At 50.8% G+C, this 20976-nt stretch overlaps 1 protein-coding gene across 1 annotated transcript; it reads right to left on the minus strand.

Annotated features, from left to right (window-relative positions):
- Window positions 1-275: 275 nt before the first annotated feature.
- Window positions 276-20560, minus strand: FKBP5 (FKBP prolyl isomerase 5). Its single transcript, XM_039565544.1, has 12 exons — window positions 20470-20560; window positions 13976-14052; window positions 11390-11507; window positions 10371-10515; window positions 9999-10141; window positions 9017-9131; window positions 5708-5864; window positions 5156-5246; window positions 4315-4398; window positions 3690-3875; window positions 2572-2811; window positions 276-1420 (listed from the first exon to the last, which is right to left on the minus strand). The coding sequence occupies exons 3-12, from the start codon at window positions 11492-11494 to the stop codon at window positions 1313-1315; spliced, it is 1374 nt and encodes a 457-aa protein (XP_039421478.1). The 5' UTR covers window positions 11495-11507; window positions 13976-14052; window positions 20470-20560; the 3' UTR covers window positions 276-1312.
- Window positions 20561-20976: the final 416 nt, after the last annotated feature.

Raw genomic sequence — 20976 nt, forward strand, 5'->3', positions numbered from 1 at the left:
GCCTCTCACTGGGGAATGTTTGATAGATCTGCTAATTAGTAACACCTATAATGTGATACCAGATCTTTTGGGGTGGGTATCACAGTGTGCATTTTGGTGCATTCGACCTGGACGTGTGCACCTAAGGATCCTTAAAATAAATACTGAGGTAAAATCCCTTTTCCCCTTCTAACCATGTTTGACTCTTGATTTTAAGACCAGGAAAAGGCATCAATCCTCCCCACAGCCACCCCATTTGCTGAGCAGGATCCAGAGAAAGAGTACTTTTTTTTTCCTTTTTCTTTCAGTTGTTTATTTTCAAGCTCCAAAAAGGGTATTATTATAGAGACAGGAAAAATAACAACTGGAAATCTGTTCTCATGGGGGAGTGACAGTGTCCCTTTAGGATGGAGAGGGCTGATGGCTGAGGAGGCAGCAGCAGCAGCTCCGGTGCAGGGACACGATGCACCCGGGACCCCCTCACCGTGGGAGAGCTGCTCAGTGACAAACCCATGGCACCAGCTCAGACCCAGCCACTGGCTTTCTGAACCACATGTCAATCTGCTCTTTTATTTTCCTCACATACAGATCCCAAGTAAGCAATAAAACTCCCACTTAAGGCCAGGAGCCAAGGGATGGTGTGCAGGCTGTGGGTTGAGCGCCTGTGAAGCTGGACAGGCTTTTGCTCTCTAAAGAAAGAGGAACCAGCTCCTTCAGAAGGTAAAATCTGTGTGTGCCCCCTCCCCAAACAGTGCTTTAAAGACTGATGATGTCCCTGCACCCAGGGGCTGCAGCAGAGGCCATGTGGGTCCTCACTCTGAGCCTGGCTCTGCACTGCAACCCCCTTGGCCACAGACAAGGAGTCAGCAGGACACAAAGCCAATCCCTGACCCCCAGGGCTGTGCTGGAGACAACCAGAGGCAGCACTGCAGTGTACAGGGAGCATGTTCCACATCCCAGCTCCTCTCAGAGGACCCAGGATGCTGTGCTGAGAGTGGACACAAAGCCGAGGGAGCTGGAACAAGCTGTCTACGGAAACCTCCCGAGAGCCAAGAGTTTTAATTTATTGTTATTTTTTTTTCTTTTTCTTGCTGTTTAAATGCTATTTGTTCCACGTGCGGTGGTCCCGTGGTGTCCTGCCGCTCCTGCTCTGCCCCCAGTGCACCCAGGGCGGTGGGACGGGGGTCGCTGTTCTTCGCGAGGTGTTTTTTGCTTCCACGATCACACGAACTGTAACAAGCTTTACAAGAAAACACTGGCAAGTCCCAAGGTTTGGCAGCAACCTTTTTCTGTGTGGGCCAAGGGCACGAGGCTATCCCATCCTCCTCCTCTATCATACGTGTCCTTCAGCCTCTTCACCTTCAGCACCAGGAGTTTTTGGTTGTTTTTCACAAGCCGCCTTCTCCGCTGTTTTTTCCGCCCTGGTTTTGCTGGCTGCCTCCTGCCAAACAGCAAATAAAACACACTGAGTTGGAAACAGGAGAGGGAAGGGGCAGGCAAGTGACAGAGATGCTGGGAATAGACACAGGCAGTTGAGCCTGGAAGGGGAGGCAAAATTGCCCCAACTGCCCCATGCCCATCGAACAGTGCAGCTCACACAGGAGGGTTCTGTTTTCTGGGAGAGGTTAAAGCTCATCAGCTCAGCCAACTTTTGGGGAAGGGATGGGACCCCTGGGAATGATGTGACCCACCTCAACAGAAGCAGGGCACTGACAGAGTGAGCCTGGATGGATGGATGGATGGATGGATGGATGGATAAGGAAGAGAGGGACGAGGAGGCAAGGCAGCAGTGTCAGAGTGGAGACACAGGACTGAGCCATGGGTGCAGCCCATCCAGAGGGTGCAGGAGAGGAGCACTCAGGCACAGGGAAGCCTTATGGCTGCTCCAGCAGTGACTGTCCCTGTCACAGCTGGCCACACAAGCCAACCACAGTGCCAGCGGCTAGCTGGCTCAGCCCCGCTCCCTGCCCAAGCGAGGTGCCCCAGCACGTTGCTCCCCAGGGGCTGCACCAGTCACTTAATCCACAGCCTCAACCTCCAGACACCGGTTCAGAAGAGATTATACTAAAAATGACCCATGCAGATGGCTTGCAAAGCTGTGTCCTCTCTCATTACAGTACACCGGGTTTTGTTCAGTGGAATTTTGGATGAGAGCCTGTTCTGAAACAGCGATCTCTCTGCCCGAGCAGAGGAGCAGGTATTGCCTTACCAGCTTCAGGAAATCCATCCTATCATGTCTCAAAATACCCCTGCCAGAGATGGAATGATACTTCATTTTACTGGTGACCAGCAGTTCATCAACAGTCACCAGCTGGGAGCAGCAAAATTAAACACCAATGCCAGCCCTGTTATCAGCCCCTGTGAGCTCACACTGCAAATGCTTTTATTGATGATTGAGCACCTGGTGGCAGCCTCTGCATAAGAGAGACCAAGAAGTAAAACACTTCTTCTCACTGCAGGAGGCTCTATCCTTCCATCCTCAACCTGATCTATAATTTAATTTGGTTTAACCCATCTCATCACAAACCTGTCGAGCATCCCTCAGCACAACCCTAAAGCGACCCTAGATGGCCAAAAAGGAGCAGCACTCACCTTTGCATCCCTCTCTGCAAACTTTGTGAACATGTTGGCGTAGATCCTCCGGTCCCGCTCGTTGTGTTCCTTTGTTTTCTTCTGGCACACTGAGATCTGGGATTTCGCAGCTTTGTTCTGTGGATTCACTTCCAGCACTTTTTGAAAGTCACATTTTGCCAGCTCAAACTCGTTCATCAATAACCTGGCTTCACCCCTCCTGTACAAGCCTTTCTCATTGTCCTGGTCCAACCCCAGAGCCTGGAAACACACACAGGTCCCTGTTAACATCTCAGAGCCCTCCCAAGAGATGCCCTACAGCTGAAGCCTCAATAAATCTGTCAAAATTAGGACAAGGTGGCTTCAAATCTCCAGAGAACTTGCACCTTGCTCAACAAAAATTGCCCCATCTCCATCAGCAGTTGGCAGATCATGAATATAGTTTTATTACCTCTCCTTGCTTAAAATACCTCTGAGTGTGGCAGTCAGTGGGAGACATACCCACAGGCAAGATCAGGTAAATGCTAAACCCAAGCCCTTTTGTCTCCCTGTTTTAGCAATGACATTATTTTCCTTTAGTAAAAGCCTCAGGCATGATTTACCTTTTAGATTAACACAAATATCCCACATATTTCCCATATACAAGATGCTTAAATCTAAGCCTTTTATAAAAGATTTCAGAGTTTCCTGACAAAGACAAGGTCAAAGATCTTTTAGGGACTGGCAAAGCCCCATCCCACCCCTTGGTGGACTTGGAGATCTGCTGCAGCTCCACAGAGCTTGCCTGTCTCACACCCAGAGCAGAACCCAGTGCCCAGCCCCAGCCTGGGCAGACCCAAACAGCATCCCAGGGTCGTCAGTCTACACAGATCCATTCACATGGATCTGGCTTTGGAAGAAAAGCTGCTGTAAATGCACGCCCAGGTGGATTTTGAACCCCAAAAGGCCCTTGTGGTCCTGCAGTCTCCGAGCACACAGCAGCCACAGGGACCTCCAGGTGCAGAAGGGATGCCACCATCCCACTGCTGTTTGGAAATTCCTTTTTATATGACAAGAAACTTAAAAAAACCCCGCCAAACTCCCAATGAAAACTTGCAGGAGAAGAGGAGGCTCCATCCCCCAGGCTCGTGCAGCTCTACCTTGTCACAGCACTCGACAGCCTTGGCGTACTCTCGCAGCTTCAGGTAGCACATGGCCAGGTTGAGGAAGGCAGCCAGGAGGAAGGAGTCAGAGGCTTTGGACTCCTTTTCAGACAAGCCATACTCCATTTCCAGCCAGGACACAATCTTCCCATACTGAATCACTGCCTGCAGGTACTTCCCTTCCTGAAAGCAGCAAAGAAAAGGCTCAGTCTGCCCCTGGAATATCCCGTGAACAGGTGACAAGTGTAATTGAGGTGTTCAATAAATAAAGGAAAGGAGGCTCCCAACTCCTACGGAACCAGCAGGCTTGGGAAAAGCTGAGTCAGAACAGTGAGGAGCTGAGATGCCCCAGCTGGGAAGGGGAATGCAAAGCCCCTCAGAATTAGCCCTGGCCTGGCAAGGGTTGGATGTGCTGTCCTGCTCTGCAGGGAGCACACAGAGCCAAGACAATGCTGGGAAAGGAGGAGACAGAGAGCATCAAGGAGTGAGAAAAAGGCAGAGGGAGGGCAGGACTCGCCTTCCCCAGCACTATCTGGGGGCACACGGCTTCTCTGACATTGATGGCTGCCAAATTCAGTCCCAGCTCCCCTCCTCTGCCTCTGCCAGCCCCAAGATCACAAACCTTGAAGTACATCGTGCCTTTCTCCTTGACCACGGCTGCCTGCTCCAGCTTCTCCTTGGTGTCCATCTCCCACGACTCCTTGGCCTGCAAAGGAACACTTGGAGCACTCCCAGCACAGCAGAGCAGCCTCCCCTGCCCCAGCAGGATCATGCCACTCTCTGGGACAGTGTGGTCACACTCAGGGCTCATCAGGGCTGTACCACAGAGTGTGGAGCCAGGTCCTGCCCCTGCTTTGGCCAGGGTGATGGGACGGGCAGGGGATCCATCCAGTGCAAATCCCATGGACTTCTCCTGCATCCCATCCCCAGCATTCTCATGGGCACAGCCAAGCTCTGCAGGGCTAGCTGGACACACCAGCTTTTATCTTTGCAGCCCAGGGGAAAAAAAAAAAGAGGAAAAAATTACAAAAAAGGGGAAGAAAATAAAAGGAAAAGGAAAAAAAAAGGAGAAAAAAAGGAGAGAAAAGGAGAGAAAAAAAAGAGGAAAAGGAGAAAAAAGTAAAAACGAGGAGAAAATAAGAGAAAAAGGGAGAAAAAATGAGGAAAAATGAGGGGGAAAAGAGAAAAAGAAGAGAAAAAAAAAGGAAAAAGAAAAAAATTAAAATAAGAAGAAAGTACAAAAGGACAAGGTTAGGAACAAATAAGAGACCCAGCCTTGGACCTCAGCCACAAGAATAAAACAAACCAACAGAGAAGAACAAATTAAGAACACGAAGCTCCTTGGTGACGTGTCCACTTCAGCAGGGGTTGGGCTGCAGACACGCCAGGGACAAAGGCTGGAGGCTACCCAGGCCCTGACATTCCTGTAAGCCAGGGAGGGACTGGAGCACCTCTGCCCTCACCTTCTCAAAGCTCTTCAGGGTCACCTCGTACACCAGCTCCACGTTCCCCTGGATGCCGTATTTCGGCTTCCCAGCCTCGCCAAAGCCGTACCTGCAGGGCAGGAAGAGGCACTCAGAGGAGGGAAAACCTTCCTTTTGGCAGTGCTTGGCCATAAATGCTGACCCAGCTTGCCACCCAAGGTCCATGCCCACAGCTTTCTAACATTTTGGGGCCAGGGTGATGTTATTCTCCATGAGCAAAGGTCCCTGTGGGTGTACAGTGCATTATTATTGGGAATTATCCCTTCTGGCTGTATCAAAACCATCTTTTTACACAGGTTTCTCTCCAGCCCTGGTGACTTCCAGGGAGACATTTTCATCTCAGACACCGGACTTGGATAAAGCCCTTTCACCTGATTTTTTCAAAGCACCTCAATATTCCTGTTTACACTCCTGCTGTTCCTGCTGCTGTTCTCTGAGGCTCTCCTGGAGAGTCCTATTTTCAGGATCACCATCTTCCACAAGTGCTGGAGGCTGAGACCCACCCAGCATCCCTGTGGAGATGCTCCTTACCGTGGGCTGAGGTAGAGGATGCAGTGCTCTCCCCTCTGCATCTTCTCCAGGGCCTTGTCAATGCCGATGGGGATGTCGTGGTCCTCCCCTTCGCCCACGACGAATTTCACATCCTTGCAGTCGAACCTGCGGCCGCCACAGAAGCCCTCCAGGTGAACTGCAGAGGGGCAAGAGGGGCAGGATGGCACCCAGAACCACCCAAACCTCGGAGAAAGGTGGGCTCCAAAGTGTCTTAGAAAGCATTTTATAAAGCATCTCTCCCAAAACTCAGCAGAGCCTGGAAGGGGGAAGACACAGGGCTGGGGGCAGCCTGGAGAAGAGGGATGGGGAGGGCTTGGGAACGCTGCTGAAAAGCAAGGCAGGCATATCTCGTCTAACCAGGACCAAACAACAGATAAACATCGTGACTAATATGTTCCCCTCGTACTCAAGTGCACGAGTCAAGTCTTACTGGAACTGGATATTGCTCCTGGCACGGCGCCATGCAGAGTTTATCACGGTGACTACAAATCTTCTATACTGTGCTATACTGCCTTGACTCTTGCCTCGAAAACAAGGCCATGTTCTCCCAACTCTGAGAACTCAAAGTACAAGATAAACTTTTTTATTTTTAATCTTCAACCAGGAGCTGTGCTGTTCTAGCCCCAGACGCTGGCAGAAGCGCAGCCAGAGCGGACACTGGGTACCTGGCACATTCACCACCTGGCATTCCTGGCTGGCTTTCCACAGCAAGATTATTCTTTATTTATTCAAACCTGAAGATGTTCCAGGCTTTGGGGATGCTTTTACAGCCCTTGCATTCTACTTGGAGGGTAAAAGGCATACACACATGCAGGCAGGCATCAAGTAAAAGCAATTTCACAAGGAACTCCTACATACTGTTAAAAAAAAATAAAAGCCAAAACAAACAAACAACAAAAAAGCTTTTAAATAGAAAAAATTCACAACTGTGCTTAAAGGTTTTGCAGCCTGCAAAGACGTGAGCTTTATCTTTGCTTGTGGGGAGCAGAATGCAACCTGAGCTGCTGCAGGGCACTGAGCATCCTGCTGTGCTGGCAGGTGAGGGGCAGGACAAGCTGGGCACCAGAAACAGCCATGAGGGTCTGGGCTCTGCACGGGAGAGCTGCAGCCTGGGCTGAAGGAAATCTGTGTCCATCCCCTGCTCTGGGAGCTACAGAAGTCCTTAGGATGAGAGGCATGGACCAAGCCAGACCTGGCAGTCCCCAGTTCCAAGGGCAGGTCCAGCCCTTGGGCATTACATGCTGCCATAAGAGAACCCACAGATGGGTTCCTCACTGCGGGGACAGGACACCAGGCTCTGCCTTGTCACCCCACTCTGGCCACCAAAGCCACGCTGGGACTCAAGCAGAGGATGCTCAGGTTCTTGCCAGCTTCCTGGGATACATCCTGCATCCATCACTGGTGACCACAGGGCTCAGGCTGCTGTGAGCTCACCCAGCTTGGAATGAGGACAAAAAAGCAAATCCAGCACCTCTGGGGACGACCTCTGGTTTCGCACTACCCAAAACCAAGCTGGCTGGTTTTTTAGGCACAGGAAATGTGGAAAATTCTGCCTAAAATACAGGTAGCCCGGCCACCCCACAGCACTGTGCCATCTCCCTGCACGTTCCTAGCGAGCACAGATCCATAATCCCTGACCCCAAAAGCAGCACTACAGCTCCCCCAGGTCCTGTGGTGGGAAGATCCCACTTTAAAACAGGATGCACAAGAGGATGTTGTGATCCTTCCTTCCAAGGATAGCTCCGCTCTGTTTTAATAGCGCAGAAAATACACGGAGCAAAAGGGGGAAAATATCTGCTCGGGTTTCCAGGAGTGGGTCAGCTGGTTCAGCCGCTCTTGGATTACAGAGAAAAAAAAGTCACTGAAGGAACATCACTCCGGTTGCAGCTCTGACTTATTGTTCTCTCAGTGCCTGCAGCGATTTTGTTTTTGAAGAGCTGAGAACAGAGTGTACTGAGTGCGGCTGGCACACGAACTTGATGTGCTGACAGCAATTTGTACTCAGATTAAAAACGGAGAAGGAGGAGGGGTGGGGGGGGAAAGGATGTAACAAAAGCTGGAATGCCAGATTTCAACTGCAGCACAGGTTTTAGGGACCAGAAGTGGGATTTAGGGTCTGTAAAACTTAAAGCCTATAAAGGAGGTACTTGCTCCTGGAAGCGTGGTTTCTTCCAGCCTAATTCCAGCACCTCCCAAAATACACAGCTGAGGTAAACCACCACAGCCTTGCCCCAGGGTGGACTGCTGTGTCCCCACAGCTGCTGTGCCACCCCCAGCACAGTGACCACCACTCAGACAGTAGAATGTGAGTCAAAAATCTCATTTTTCTTTAAAAGAGAGACACGTTAGAAGAACCAGCCACTTAAAGCTGCGAGCTTTATAAGCTCTCACAGCTCAGATTCAATTTCTGTCACTAAAGGGACTTAAGGATCTATGTGTACAGGAGTTCTGGAATTAAGAAAAGGAAGTAAATGCCTCCCATTTGGAGCGAGCTCTGGGTGTGTCTGAGTGGTTCCTGGGAAGGAAAAAACCCAAAACCCCAGTCTGCCTTCCCCTGTCCAGGCCCATGAAATGTGTGCTCCAAAAATGGGACCAGAAGAGGGAGATCCCAATGGGACATGAGCTCCTCCATGCTCCCATGCCAGCTGAGACCACCCCAGCCACAGCAAACCCCTTGTAATAATTTCCTTCCCCCACCATCAGCAGCCCTCTGGCCATAAGGGAAGGAAAAAGCCTCGTTCTGCAAGAGATGTGGTGAGACCCCCCCAAAATGCCATCAGCATTGGAACAAGGAGGCCAAAGAAAATGCTGAGTGCCTGAAATACTTAGCAAGTGCTGAGGGAAGAAGGCCTGGCAACTGATGCTTTGGAGGCAAGGCAGAGCCAGGGGTTTTGGCAACTGGCACATCCCAGAGCACCCTGGACACTGCACTGGGATGCAGAAGGGTCAGGGGAGATGGCAGAGCCCTGAAACCCCACGGGGATTTGCTTCTTCCATCTTCCCCCCAGCTGCTGCCTGAGCAGCTCCAAGGCTTTCCTGGGCTGCTGCTTTTCCTCCCGGCCCTGCAGGGCAGCAGCTCTGGCAGAGCCACCACAGGGGCTGGCCAAGGAGAGCTCAGAGGACCATCCCCAGCTGCTCTCCATCCCATCTGGCCTCCGGATGGATGTAACTGCATCCCACCAGGATGCACGGCCACCTACAGCCTCTGCAGGGCCAGCAGCTCCTTGCCAGGGATCAGCTCAGGACAGGCTGATCCCTCCAGCTGTCCCACAAGGGACCAGCACTCACTCTCCACGGTAGCACCTTCATTAGGGTTGGAGTAACCTTCTCCCTTCCTCTTGATCCTCCGGATTATTCCTCCATCCTCAAACAAGTCCTCGCCTTTGAAGTCAAGCAGCTCGACCTAAAAAATAATAAAGAAAAAGTGGGCAGAGTGTAGGGAGGGGGAAAGGAGAAGAGAAAAACAACAGAAGAGCCACAAAGCAGCAGTTCATCCCCTGGCTGGAGAACCAAGCCAGCTAATTCTCTGTTCAGCTGACGAGCAGAAGTTGCCCATAAAACCCAGATCCAAACCACAGCATAAAACACGCAATTTATTAGAAACTGGGACACATCCAGTACCTGAAGCATAACACAAAGTAACAGCAAAAATAAGTTTATTGAACCTGCGAGGGTACAACACAGCTGCTGCTGGAAGATGCTGTGAAAGTCACCCAGCGTGGGCAGGAGCTTCCCCTTCATCCCCTGATGGGACCAGCTCTGACTCTCAGCTTAGTCCGCACTCGACTTGGAAGGACTGAGCCTTAATTTAGGACAGACTCCCTCCTCCTGCCATGTCCCAACGAGCCCTGCCCAGGGAGCACTCTGTGCCAAAAACTTAACTTTCCTACCACCCCTCAGCACTAATGGTTTTTTAGCACCTGGAGGCATTTCCCAGCTGTTTTCTCCTTCCCATGTGCATGTTGAAACCAGGAATCTGCCCACTCCCCGCCCCAGCACCAGGACTCTCCTCAGCCGGAATTTCAGTCCCAGCCCTCCAGCTCAGACACACATTTCTGAGAAAGCCCTGGCAGCGGTTCCTGGAGCAGAGGGACACGTTTCAGGAATCCAAGCTGGGGTTTTTTTGTTGTGGTTTTTTTTTGTTGTTGTTTGGGCTTTGCTTTATTATTATTATTATTATTATTTATTAATTTTTATTTCTGAGCTGGCTGGCAAGGCAGAAAGGGAGCGAGCTTGCTCATCCACACACCAGCTCACCAGCATTACTTGCCTCAAAAAAGAGGGTGGCATTGGAGGGGATTTTGGGGGCACTGCCAGCAGAGCCGTAGGCGTACTCGGGTTTGCAGAGCAAGTAGCAGATCTCTCCCTTCTTCATGGTGGCCACCCCAATGTCCCATGCCTTGATTACCTGACCTAGGAGAAAGGAAGACGTCAGGCAGGAGGGAGCAACCTCCAGCAGCCCAGGAGAAAAACCAGCCTGGGTGCGGTAAGGATGGCACCCAAAAAAACCCCACATTCACAAGTCACTTAAAGCAGGGCTGACACTGTCCAGCTGTCCTGAAAAAGGATCAGTTGATCCCCCCTCTCCAGGATGATCCCACCCTCCACCATGCCGTGGATGGACCACCCTGGACCAGCTCACCCTTGCCCAGGCTGAAGATGAAGGGCTCGTTCCGATCGCGGCTGGAGTCAAATTTTTTCCCATTGGCCAGTTTCCCTTTGTAGTGCACATAAACCTTGTCTCCGATCATGGGAGACTCATCTTCACTCCCAGGTCGCTTAATGATCTGAGAGAGAGAAACCACCCATGAGCTGGGGCCATGGGGTAGCAAAGGATGCATGTGGAGAGGGAGAGAGACACACACACATGCATTTACATAAAAATATATTTATACCTGTGCATGCACACCCCAGTGCTGCCCTAACCAGCAGGAAGGCTCAGGGGAGAGCTATTCAATTTGCCCCTTAATTTGCCCTTCATCAGCCCCTAAAAATAAATCTCAAACTGGAGCCACAGCAGCAGAGCCGGACAGGGCTGGGAGCAGAGACCAGGCCATACTTGGTGGATAAAGGCCATGGTTCCAAACCTGCAGTGAATGCAGCTCCACTCGCTCTCTGTCCGTGCACATTTTACTCACAGGGGTGTGTCAGCTCACTACTTGCTTCTTGTCAACACTTTTTTCTGAACGCTGCAGCCGGGAACAAGCAGTTCTTGAGCTGAGGATGGAGCAGGGGAGGATGCTATTCTTGGAGGAAAGGTCCTATTCAAGTGGAGAAGTGCAAGTGCTGGGGAGCAGAACTATCCAGAAACGGCCCTGAATATGAAAAAGGGGCTGTGGAGCAGACTGGATGACCTCAGTAATGTGCTCTTTCTAATGTTCGTGAGTCACACACAGAAATGCTTTGTGGATTTACAGCTAATAATCTGATTAGGAACACAATAGCAGTGAAATTCACGGAGCAGCCTGGGCCCACCAGCCTCAACCACTGCTCCATCCTCCTTCACTCCAAGCGATGCTCATCCCCTTTGCCTTTGAAATGAAAGAACTCAATCCTACAGCCCTGGAACTGTGACCCCGAGGGCTGGGGATGCAGCCCAGCGAGGTGACCACGCACCCCAAAGCGCAGGAAGGCACGGCACTGCTGGCAGATCCCCCTTACCTTCAGAACCCCTCGGTCTTTGGATGGTGTGATGTCCTCCCCACGCTCGGCCAGAGCCGCTGCCTGCACCTCCCCTTCGCTCTTGGTGGCCTCATCAGTGGTCATGGTCTCCTTGGACCTGGGGGGACCAAGCACACACCCCATCAGCCTGGCAGGACCACGGGAGGTGGTGGAAGAGGAAAGGGTTTGTCACCCTGTGTGGAAAGACAATGCACAAGCAAGCATTTCCCCCCAAAATTAAAGCAAACCCAACACCAAAAGAATCCCAGCTATTTGGGTGGATAAAGAGAAAACTCACAGCAAGAATCTAAGGAACTGGGGGTTTTTTGGGCAAACGGCTGGAGCACTGAGCTCCCAAATGTCACCACATGAGCAGCCAAGGTGCCAGAAAAGCCACGTTTTCCATTGAACACAGACTTTTTCCAATGGTTCCTGGTGAAAAAAAGAATTGCCTACGGTTTCAAAAACATATTTCCTGATGATTTCCTTCAGACCATGGGGCTATTTTGGTAGCTGCACTGCTGGGCGACACATCATCAAGGAAACATGTGACGGAGAATTAGAAAGCGATGGGTTTTTTAAGACATAAACCAGATCTATTAAAGCCACTCTAATTGCGAAACTTTCCCACAGTCTTCAGCGTGGAAGCTGATGTTAACCAGCAGGAGAAATCATTCATTTGGGGGATTCAAAAAGAGCAAAGAAAGGATGTTTTCAGCTCCAAGCACAGATAAGTCGCCCTGCGAGAAGAATTGCGTTCCTCGCACCCGGGTGGAAAGGGAAGGACTGGAGCCTGGCCCCCCCAGCACAGGAAGCCACCGAGACACAAAGAGCCCTGAAATGGAAGAAGCAAAGAGAAAAATAAGGGAACTACTTGTTGCAAGGCTCAATTATCACAGTCTTCGGGGTGATATTTAATGGGATTCTGCGTCTGCTCCCTTTCCTCTGTGCTGCTGAGGTTTCAGATGGGAACATCTTTAAAAAAAGCATTTAAAAAGCAAAGCAACATGTGGTGAGACCCATTATCTCACAGGTAGTTATTGGAAAACGTGCCTGGGTTACTTTGGAAGAAATGTTTGATAATATGGGTAGTGAAGCACTGGTTATCCAAAAAGGTGATGGATGCCCCATCCCTGGATGAGTTTGGACAGAGCCCTGAGCAACCTGGTCTGGTGGAAGTTGTCCCTGCTCGTGGCGGGGGAGGCTGGACTAGATGGCCTTTAAAGGTTCATTCCAATGCAAACCATTCCATGATTCAATGATTTGGGTGCTGGGATGGTCTCCAGGCCACCACAGTCCACACTGCCCTGCCACCACCATGGCCTTCCTCTCGGAGAGGAGTGAGGAGGTGGTGGTGCCCATCCTGGCATGGGCATGGCATCGTCACCGGGGCTTCCCAGCACAGATCCTGTGCAGCACCAGAGACACAGCATCCACATCCCCCTTATAAGGACCAAGAGAAGCCCAAAAATCAGGGAAGCTTGCCCAAGAATTGCCACCTCCCAGGACAGAACCTCCCCAGGTCCTCCAAGCAGCCACGGCTGGGATGCAGGAGACGGACAGGGAGGTGCTGGCTCCGGCTTGCCGGTTGCTAAATCCCACCAAGAGACATCTAAAAATACACCCTACGCATCCTTCTCATTATTTTTCTACGTAAGCAATTAGAGGAGTCATCCAGGGAAGCTGGCCAAGGCGGGCGGGAGGGGAGACGTTCTGCGTCAGCAGCAGTGGGAGGGATGGAGCCCACAAGACCCAGCTATTGAGATGTGGTCCACGTTATGAAAGAGCTCACGACTTCTCCGTCCAGCAAAAACGGCTCCAACTAGGTTAGAGAAAAGAGTGCACTGCTCCCACTTATCTCCCATTTGGAGCGACAGGAGGAGGCTGGCCGGAGGCCAAAATCCCAATTAATTTGAATCAAGCAGTTGTAGGGCAAAAAAAATATCTGCTGCTCCCTGAGGTTTAAATAGCGAGCAGGCAGGGATGACACTGAGAGCACAGCAAGCGTGCTGCTGGTGTCAGAGCCTGAATCTTCTTGTTTGCATACTCTGGATACAGGGAGGGCATTAATTCATTACCCTGTGCAAAAGCCCCTGGGTGTTTCTGATACCCCAAGCAGATCCTGCTTTCCCATTGCTGCTACTGCCCAAAGATTGATGTTGTAAGTCTGCAAATGAAGCCAGGATAAGCCATCCTCTCTCCCCTGAACATCCACACTGTTCCATTTCCCTGGGATATAAACACGGATGGGTCAGAGAAGCACAGAAATAAATAAAAACAAGCCTTTTAATTTTACAATTCCCTCTCCACACAGGTGTTGCTGTCTCCCAACACAGAGAAATAGGTGAAAATTCAGAGGGGAGAATGGGATGCAGATGTCTGACCCTGGGCTGAGGACAGACAGGTATCACACATGCTAGGGTTTCACCAACCACACGATCCCCAGCCACATTTCCTAGAAATCGGCATACCGGGAATTTGCCGGCTCCAAATGGAAACTTCATGTTGCAGATCCCTCCCAGAGGCTCGCAGGAGGGGAAAGGGATGGGGAAGAGCAAGGCTGGGCAGGGTTTTGAGGGGTCTCACCTTGCCACCACGCAATGGTTGGAGAAGGTTCGAAGGTCCGGGGGGAGTCCAGGCCCAGAGACACAGCGGGGAAATACCTGGTAAGAAGAGGAGGGGACAAAAAAAAATAAAAATATTAAAAAACCACATGTGCTTTATTCTAAAACAGGATTTCAGGATTGAAGAAGAAGGGAGACCAGAGCAGTTTGGAGCCACAGATCATGCTCCACCATGGTCAGAGAGAGGTGATGAAGATTGTGGCCAAAACCTGTTTTGACTCGCTGTTTCCACAAAAAGCATCTTACCATCAGCTGTAAAAAAAAACCAGATTAAGGCTACATCCTGTCCAGTTCTTTCACTGGGATGAAAATTAATGGGGTGAAAAAATAAGAGTCGGCTGCTCTGGGGTTTGTTTTTTAAGACCCACTTAGCACAAAGCACTTTCACTTCCACGGCACCACAACAGCCCTAAAAGATCGGATTGCAACACAGGAGGGAGTTTCTTGAAAACGCAAAGGTCAGGGTTAAAAACAACAAATCTGAAAGCACAGCAGGGGGATGTGGGGCCCTGGATCCTGGTGATCATTGCCCCAAATCCCAGCCCCTCGAGCTGGGCAGCAGCGCAGGGCTGCACATGCATCCTCCAGCTCCAGCACAGACTGATAACGAAGAATAACCCAATTAGTGCAGCAGCTGACTCTCTCCACTGTCCCCCTTCCATCGCAAGAACTCCTTTTTTCTAATAAAATCCCTTCCTGCTGACCAAGCTGTGCCTGTGCAGCAGGAGAGGGAAGACCAGAACAGTGATTTTTCCTTGATGAGGGGGTTTTAAGACACCTCAGCTCCAGCCTGCTGAGCAGAGACCCAGGAAGATGATGGTAATGAGTTAAAATTGGGATTTCTAACAAAATATGACCTTCTTAAGACAGACAAGCAGCTCCATATAATCCTCAGCTGCATCCCAACACATCAGGATATACCCAGACATCGAGTGCCATTTCTCACACTCATACATCACAGTTAATTAATTTTTTTTTTTTTCTTTTTTTAACCTTGGCCACTTGACTTTCTCCCCCTCCTTCAAAACAAACAGGGAAGCCATAAAATTGAAACTGTTGTTCACCAACTAAGAACTGCCATGGATCAATTTACTTCCTAGCGTGCACGTTGTGCAAGCGGCCAACACCCTGGCGGGCCAGGCACGGCAACTTCTATTCAAACAAAAAACCAAAATGCAAACAGAGCTGCTTTAATTGCCCAGCACCCTGACAAGCCCCCGTGGCACCCAGGGTGAGCCCTGATTCACCAGGGACCGAAGCACAATCCCTGGGCTCCGTTATCCATGGCCAGTCCCCGCTGCAGGGTGAACACCAGGGAGACCCTGGTGCTAAAACAGTGCCACCCCACCCCATGGAGGTGCCACCCCACCTCAGGGAGGGATGCAGTCCCTGATCATCTCCCAAAAACCAGGAGGTTTCTGCCTATTACCAGAAAAGCAGCAACAAGGGAAGATTTAAAAACAATTAAGAGAATAACAAAGTGAGAAAAGAAAACGACTGCGTGCAGCCAACTTAAACACAGTGGTGGATGTTCCCATCACACTTGCTTAATCATTCTGCCTAAATAATATTTTTAAGCTTCTGAAATGGTTTTATTTAAGATTCAAGTCATAACTAATTTATTTTTTTTTTCAAATATGTGGAATAAGAGGCTGCTCCTCAGCTGCAGCGAGAGGAACAAGTGAGCAGGATGGGTCACTAACCCCTGCCAGAATAAATATCTCAGGCCAAAGCAAGATGGGTTCAGTCTCTCTGCATCCCCTGGAGTGAGGTGAACACACCCGTGCCAGCAACACACAAAAGACTTTCAGAGAGGAGTGGTTTTATCCCCCCAGTTTACAATATAAACCCATTAAAAATAATCTGCCTCTTTTGCTGGTTTTCTAGCGAGGAAATGCTCGCTTGGTGGTTTTCCCAGGCTGCTTCAAAATAAAAAATAATATCAGAGGGATAAAGCTCCTCTGAACTCTCTCGTGAGCAGCCTGTGGTCCATCCTCTCCAGAATGGGTACCCAGAGACACAACACCCTCCACTTTCATGTAAAAGGGAATAAAAAACCAAAAAGCAGCGTTTTCTTTTCTCTCTCCCTTATTTTGAAGGACAAACTTATACTGGGGAAAGCAAAATCCACAGACTTTTATGGGTAGCTGCTGTCCCCAGGGGAGAAGGTGCCAGGGGCAGGATGAGGTTGAGGATTTTACACTTGGATGCTCAGCAGCTCCTTTCCCACCTGCCCCCAAAGCCACCCCTGGGCCCCAGCAGGGATTTCAGCTGCTTCCACCACAAAAATCACAAGAAGCCTCTGCCACAAGAAGAGATCCTCAAAACACTGGAAAAACCAGGAATGCCCAAAGCCTTTGCTCTGCATCAGCAGGGAGAGGCACCAGCCTGCACCCATCCTGCTCCTGGGAGGCTGACACAGCTTTTGATGATGGCTAAAACAAAATAAATAAAGAAATATAGTAATATTAAGTGTATAAACAGCTGTTCCACACCAGCCTGAGCTTCCTGGGAGGTGCCTGGCAGGGGGGCCAAGCATCCTACCAAGCTCAGAGGCCGTTATATAGAGACACGTAACAGTGGGGAATGCAATGTCCTAAAGCTTTCATAAATTGGGATTATGTAACTGGACAGGAGAAAAATACAATGATATAGCCAAGCAGGTTATATAAACCATCTGTAAAATGTGAGAAAGTACTTGACATCCCACTACCCACTCCTTGGCACCCTCTCACTGGGTTTTCTGCCACCAAAAATGAGCGGGCTCCTTTCAGTTGTGTCTTCTCCCCTGGTCAAAACAACCAAGGAGAACAGAGCAGCCGGGCTTTCTGGAATTAAATATTCCACCTCTGGCTGTTAAATGTGAAGTTTCCCTCCCCATATAGCACCAAGTGAAGTCCAAGCCCTCCACAGGCGACTCGGAGCAGCCTCCTGGCAGCAGCTACACCAATGCTGAGCAAATTGAACTTCAACTGACAGCTTGGGGGGGACTAAAATAAACACAAAATGGGAATAAACAAGAAACTCCTTGTTTGCCAATTCTGTTTTAATTTAGCATTTCTCCGGAATAAATGCCGCAATTAAACTTGGATTTATTTAATTTTTTTTTTTTTCCTTCCTTAAAGGATTTTTTTTTTTCTTCCATCTCATTGCTCAAAACAGATTTGGGGTTTTCTCCAAGCAGCTTGCAGCCAGGTGACCCCTGGCAGTGGGAATGCTGTGTTTAATGATTTATCCCCACACACGAGGGCTCAGCAGCACCTCGAGCATCCCAGAGCCAAATCCCAAGGGGGGGATCCCTGGCTCAGCATCCAGCACTGCCACCAGCAGCTCTGGCACCCAGAAATAACTCAGCACCCAAGACCATCTGCACCAGGGGTCTATAAACGCCGAATTATTTTGGGCAAACAGCAATTCCCGGCACATTGTGAAACACCAGGCTGCTCCGGTGCCAAATGAGGATTTCTTGGAGAGGGAGAGGAAGCGTCACAAGAGGACAAACTGCAGGAGGGGACTGGGGTGGCCGCTGCCATCGCTGGGGATGCTGTGAGGGGGCAGGAGGAGCAGAGGACACTGCGGCTTTGGGGACAATGCTGCAGCAGCAGCAGGTCACCCCTGCCAGCCACAGGGGTGAGAACAGGCACTGACACACACGTGTGCACAGGCACACACTGGTGAGCATCACCTGAGGGTGGGGAGGGAGGCTGCATCCCACCGGGGCTCCCTGCTGGGATGGTGTCACATCCCAGGAATGACGCTCTTTGCCAGGCAGTGCCTCGCAGAGCTCGTTTCATTAAGTGGTTAAATTTAATGTAAATCAAAAAGTACTTGAAATGAGAATATTTTTCAATGGAAGAGCAACGCTGCTGTTTACAAAATGGGACACTGCAGGTAGAAGATGATTTAACTGCAGTCCCTCACCATCCCAACTCTTCACTTCTGACAGTTTCTTTACTATTATTTTCCTAATTTTCCAACGCACTCGCTTGCAAAATCAGAAATCCTTACTAATCACAGTTACTAGTTATGGAAAAAGCCTGTCAGCTCCATGACAAACAAGTTATATGAACAACTGGTACGTTAGAGCACTCGTGGCCACTTCTTTACACCCACAAGCACAGAGCATTAAAATAAAAAAAGAACCCTTGCTAGGTAGTTTCCATTTCCCTGTGATGTGCACAAGATCAGTAGGAACTTCACAGCTCCCTCAAGGGGCTGCAAAAACTTTATATAAATTCACGTAACTTAGAGTGACTATAAAATAAAATTGATATAAAATAGTATAAAAGCAGAAATAACTGAGGACAAACTATTCTACAAAGAGTTTACAAAATATTTTTCCCTTGAGCCAGTCCGGGAGCTGCAGCCAGACCGAGGAGGTCTCGGTGCTGAGCATCTCAAACCTTCCAGCAAACTTTCTCCTTCTGGAAGCAGGTAATTAATTAAAACATACATAACTACACAGCAGTGATGTTCCTGAGGGATGCAGTTTCCTTTTTACTCAGGAATTATCCTTATTTTTTGGCTCATCCCAGCAGGAAGCTTATCTAACAGTGCTGGGAGAGGACCTCAGCGTGACAGAAGAGTGTGCTGGGCGAACACAAATGAGGTTATTTGCATTTATTTTTTAAAAAAAGAACAAGAAAAAATAATTGCATGAGCAATTATCCTTGCAGACATCTCTGTTCTGAGCAGGATGGGCACCATGAGCAGCCTGTACCATGCCAACCTTCCCCACTGGACCCCCTGCATCCTCCAGGCCCAGAGCCACCAGCGAGGCCACGTGCTGTCACCCCACTCTGTGCATTTCAGCAGAAGAGAAAACCTCTTCACTGACTCCCCAGAAATCTGCTGGGGACTTTTTTCCATGCCACCACATATTTTCCACAGCACAAACCCCACCTGCTCCATCACCCAAGCTCTCAGAAAAGTCCTCGGCCACCCCTTCCTCCACCAGCACCCCTGGTGGGGTACCCAGCTCCATCACACCCTTTCCTCGTCCTCCTGCACCCCATAGGGTGCTGCCATCACCCACCAAGCTGGGGACGATGACCAGCACCCCTTCAAGGACCAGCAACCCACCCAGGACCCCACCATCCCACCCCTGTGCTGCGAAACTCCCAGCACCATCTGGATTCCTGCTTAGCCCCACACTCCTGGTTAACCCCCTGTGGACATTGTTCCCTCTCTGTCAGGGATGTTTCTGTCCCCTCCCCAGCAATTTTGTCCCATTTCCAGAGTACCAGGCTGGAAATACAACCCAAGTGTCTTTGAGTTGCAGCACTGCCACCCAAATCAAAGCCACAGCACCCTTGGGAAAGGCAGCCCTTAAAAGCCAGAGACAGGCTCTGCCAGACATATTTAATGATTTTCTTCTCCCTAGACCTTCAACAGGACGGGCAAGGAGGCAGGAGGGAGGCAGCTTTCTCATGTTTTAAAGGAAGAAGCAATTTGTGCTTTCAACTTTTTAAACTTTTAATGCCAGTTCCCAGGTTGGCTTTGATACCCCAGAGATGTCCTCAAACCCACTTCAAGTTAATAGCTCATTAGGGTGAGACACTATTTAAACTCTATTTTTAAAAACATAAAGTATCAGATCCTAGCTTGCTGCTTCTTTTTTTTTTTTTTTCTTTCTTTTCTTTTTCTTTTTTTTTTTAAATTTCATTTTTAAGGGTATTTTTATTTTTCGCACCGGCACAGTGAGGACAGAAGAGCGGTGTAGCATTGGAGCCTCAGCTGGAAGCTGCAGCCTGGGGACACACTGATGACAGACGTGTCTCCCATGAGTTCCTACAGCCCATTGTGTAAAATACAGTTTCCTGAGAACAGCAAGCTCACTCGAACGTGCATTTTAAAAACAGAAGCTCTGAAAGAGTTTTTATGCCCGGAGAGGAGGGAAAAATCGCAGACCCTTAAAAAAAAAAAATCACATTTACCTTGTGCAACCACTTCTACCTGCTGCCAAAGGCTCTGTACAGTGATACACACACCCTGCGGGGTCTCTCTGGTAGGTGGTGTCAAAAGAAACGCTTCGGCTGCTCCCGGAAGCCTCGGATGGGGAGGTGAAGTGGGGAAAAGAAAAATCCCCTCCGGCGAGCAGCATCCCGGGATGTCCGGGAGCATCCCAGTGCCCCCAGCACCGCCCGGGCACCGCCGCGTGAGCTCCTCCCGGGGGGCTCCATGGGGCAGGAACCCCGCTCCTATCCTCGCCCCACAGCATCCGCGGAGGGCACCATCTCCTTCCGAACGCCCCAGCCCCACGCGGGACCCCGATGACCGCAACAGATCCCCCGGCGCCGTCCATCAGCCCCGCGCGCGCCCGTCCCCAGCCCCACGCTGCCCCACGCTCACGCACCCCCCTGACCCACGGCACTTCGCCAGCCCCACACAGGGTGCCACAGCACCCCACAGCACCCCACAGCCCCGCGCGGGGCACCCCGAGCCCGCGGGACCCACCTGTCGCTGTGGCTGTCGCCGCTGTCGCCGCCGCCGCCCGGCTCCGAGTGCTCCGCGCTCCCGCCCGGCCGGGCCGCCCCGCCCGCTGCCCCGGTCCCGCCCCTCCCGTGTCTCATTGGCTGTGTCGCCTGCCCGTCTCGGGTTTCGTATTTCTATTGGCTGAGGTGGCAGAGATATGCAAATCAAGCGCTGTGCCCGCCTCCGGCCGCGCGGTCCCCGCGCACTCGGCGGGGTGGGACCGGCGGGGCCAGCGGACAGGGGACAGCGGAGAGGGGACAGGGGACAGCGGACAGGGGACAGGGGACTGCGGACAGGGGACAGCGGAGAGGGGACAGCGGAGAGGGGACAGGGGACAGCGGAGAGGGGACAGGGGACTGCGGACAGGGGACTGCGGACAGGGGACAGGGGACAGCGGAGAGGGGACAGGGGACAGCGGACAGGGGACAGGGGACAGCGGACAGGGGACAGCGGAGAGGGGACAGGGGACAGCGGACAGGGGACAGCGGA

This window comes from Corvus cornix, chromosome 26 (assembly GCF_000738735.6).
Source record: "Corvus cornix cornix isolate S_Up_H32 chromosome 26, ASM73873v5, whole genome shotgun sequence".
NCBI lineage: Eukaryota > Metazoa > Chordata > Aves > Passeriformes > Corvidae > Corvus > Corvus cornix.

Excerpts from the sequence above, each read along its gene's own strand:
- FKBP5 (XM_039565544.1), bottom strand. The coding sequence starts at position 11,494 with ATGACCACTGATGAGGCCACCAAGAGCGAAGGGGAGGTGCAGGCAGCG. Across the intron at positions 4,399-5,155 it reads CCCTGAAGAGCTTTGAGAAG|GCCAAGGAGTCGTGGGAGAT; the intron begins GTGAGGGCAGAG and ends GTTCCTTTGCAG. Across the intron at positions 3,876-4,314 it reads AAGGCACGATGTACTTCAAG|GAAGGGAAGTACCTGCAGGC; the intron begins GTTTGTGATCTT and ends TGCTGCTTTCAG.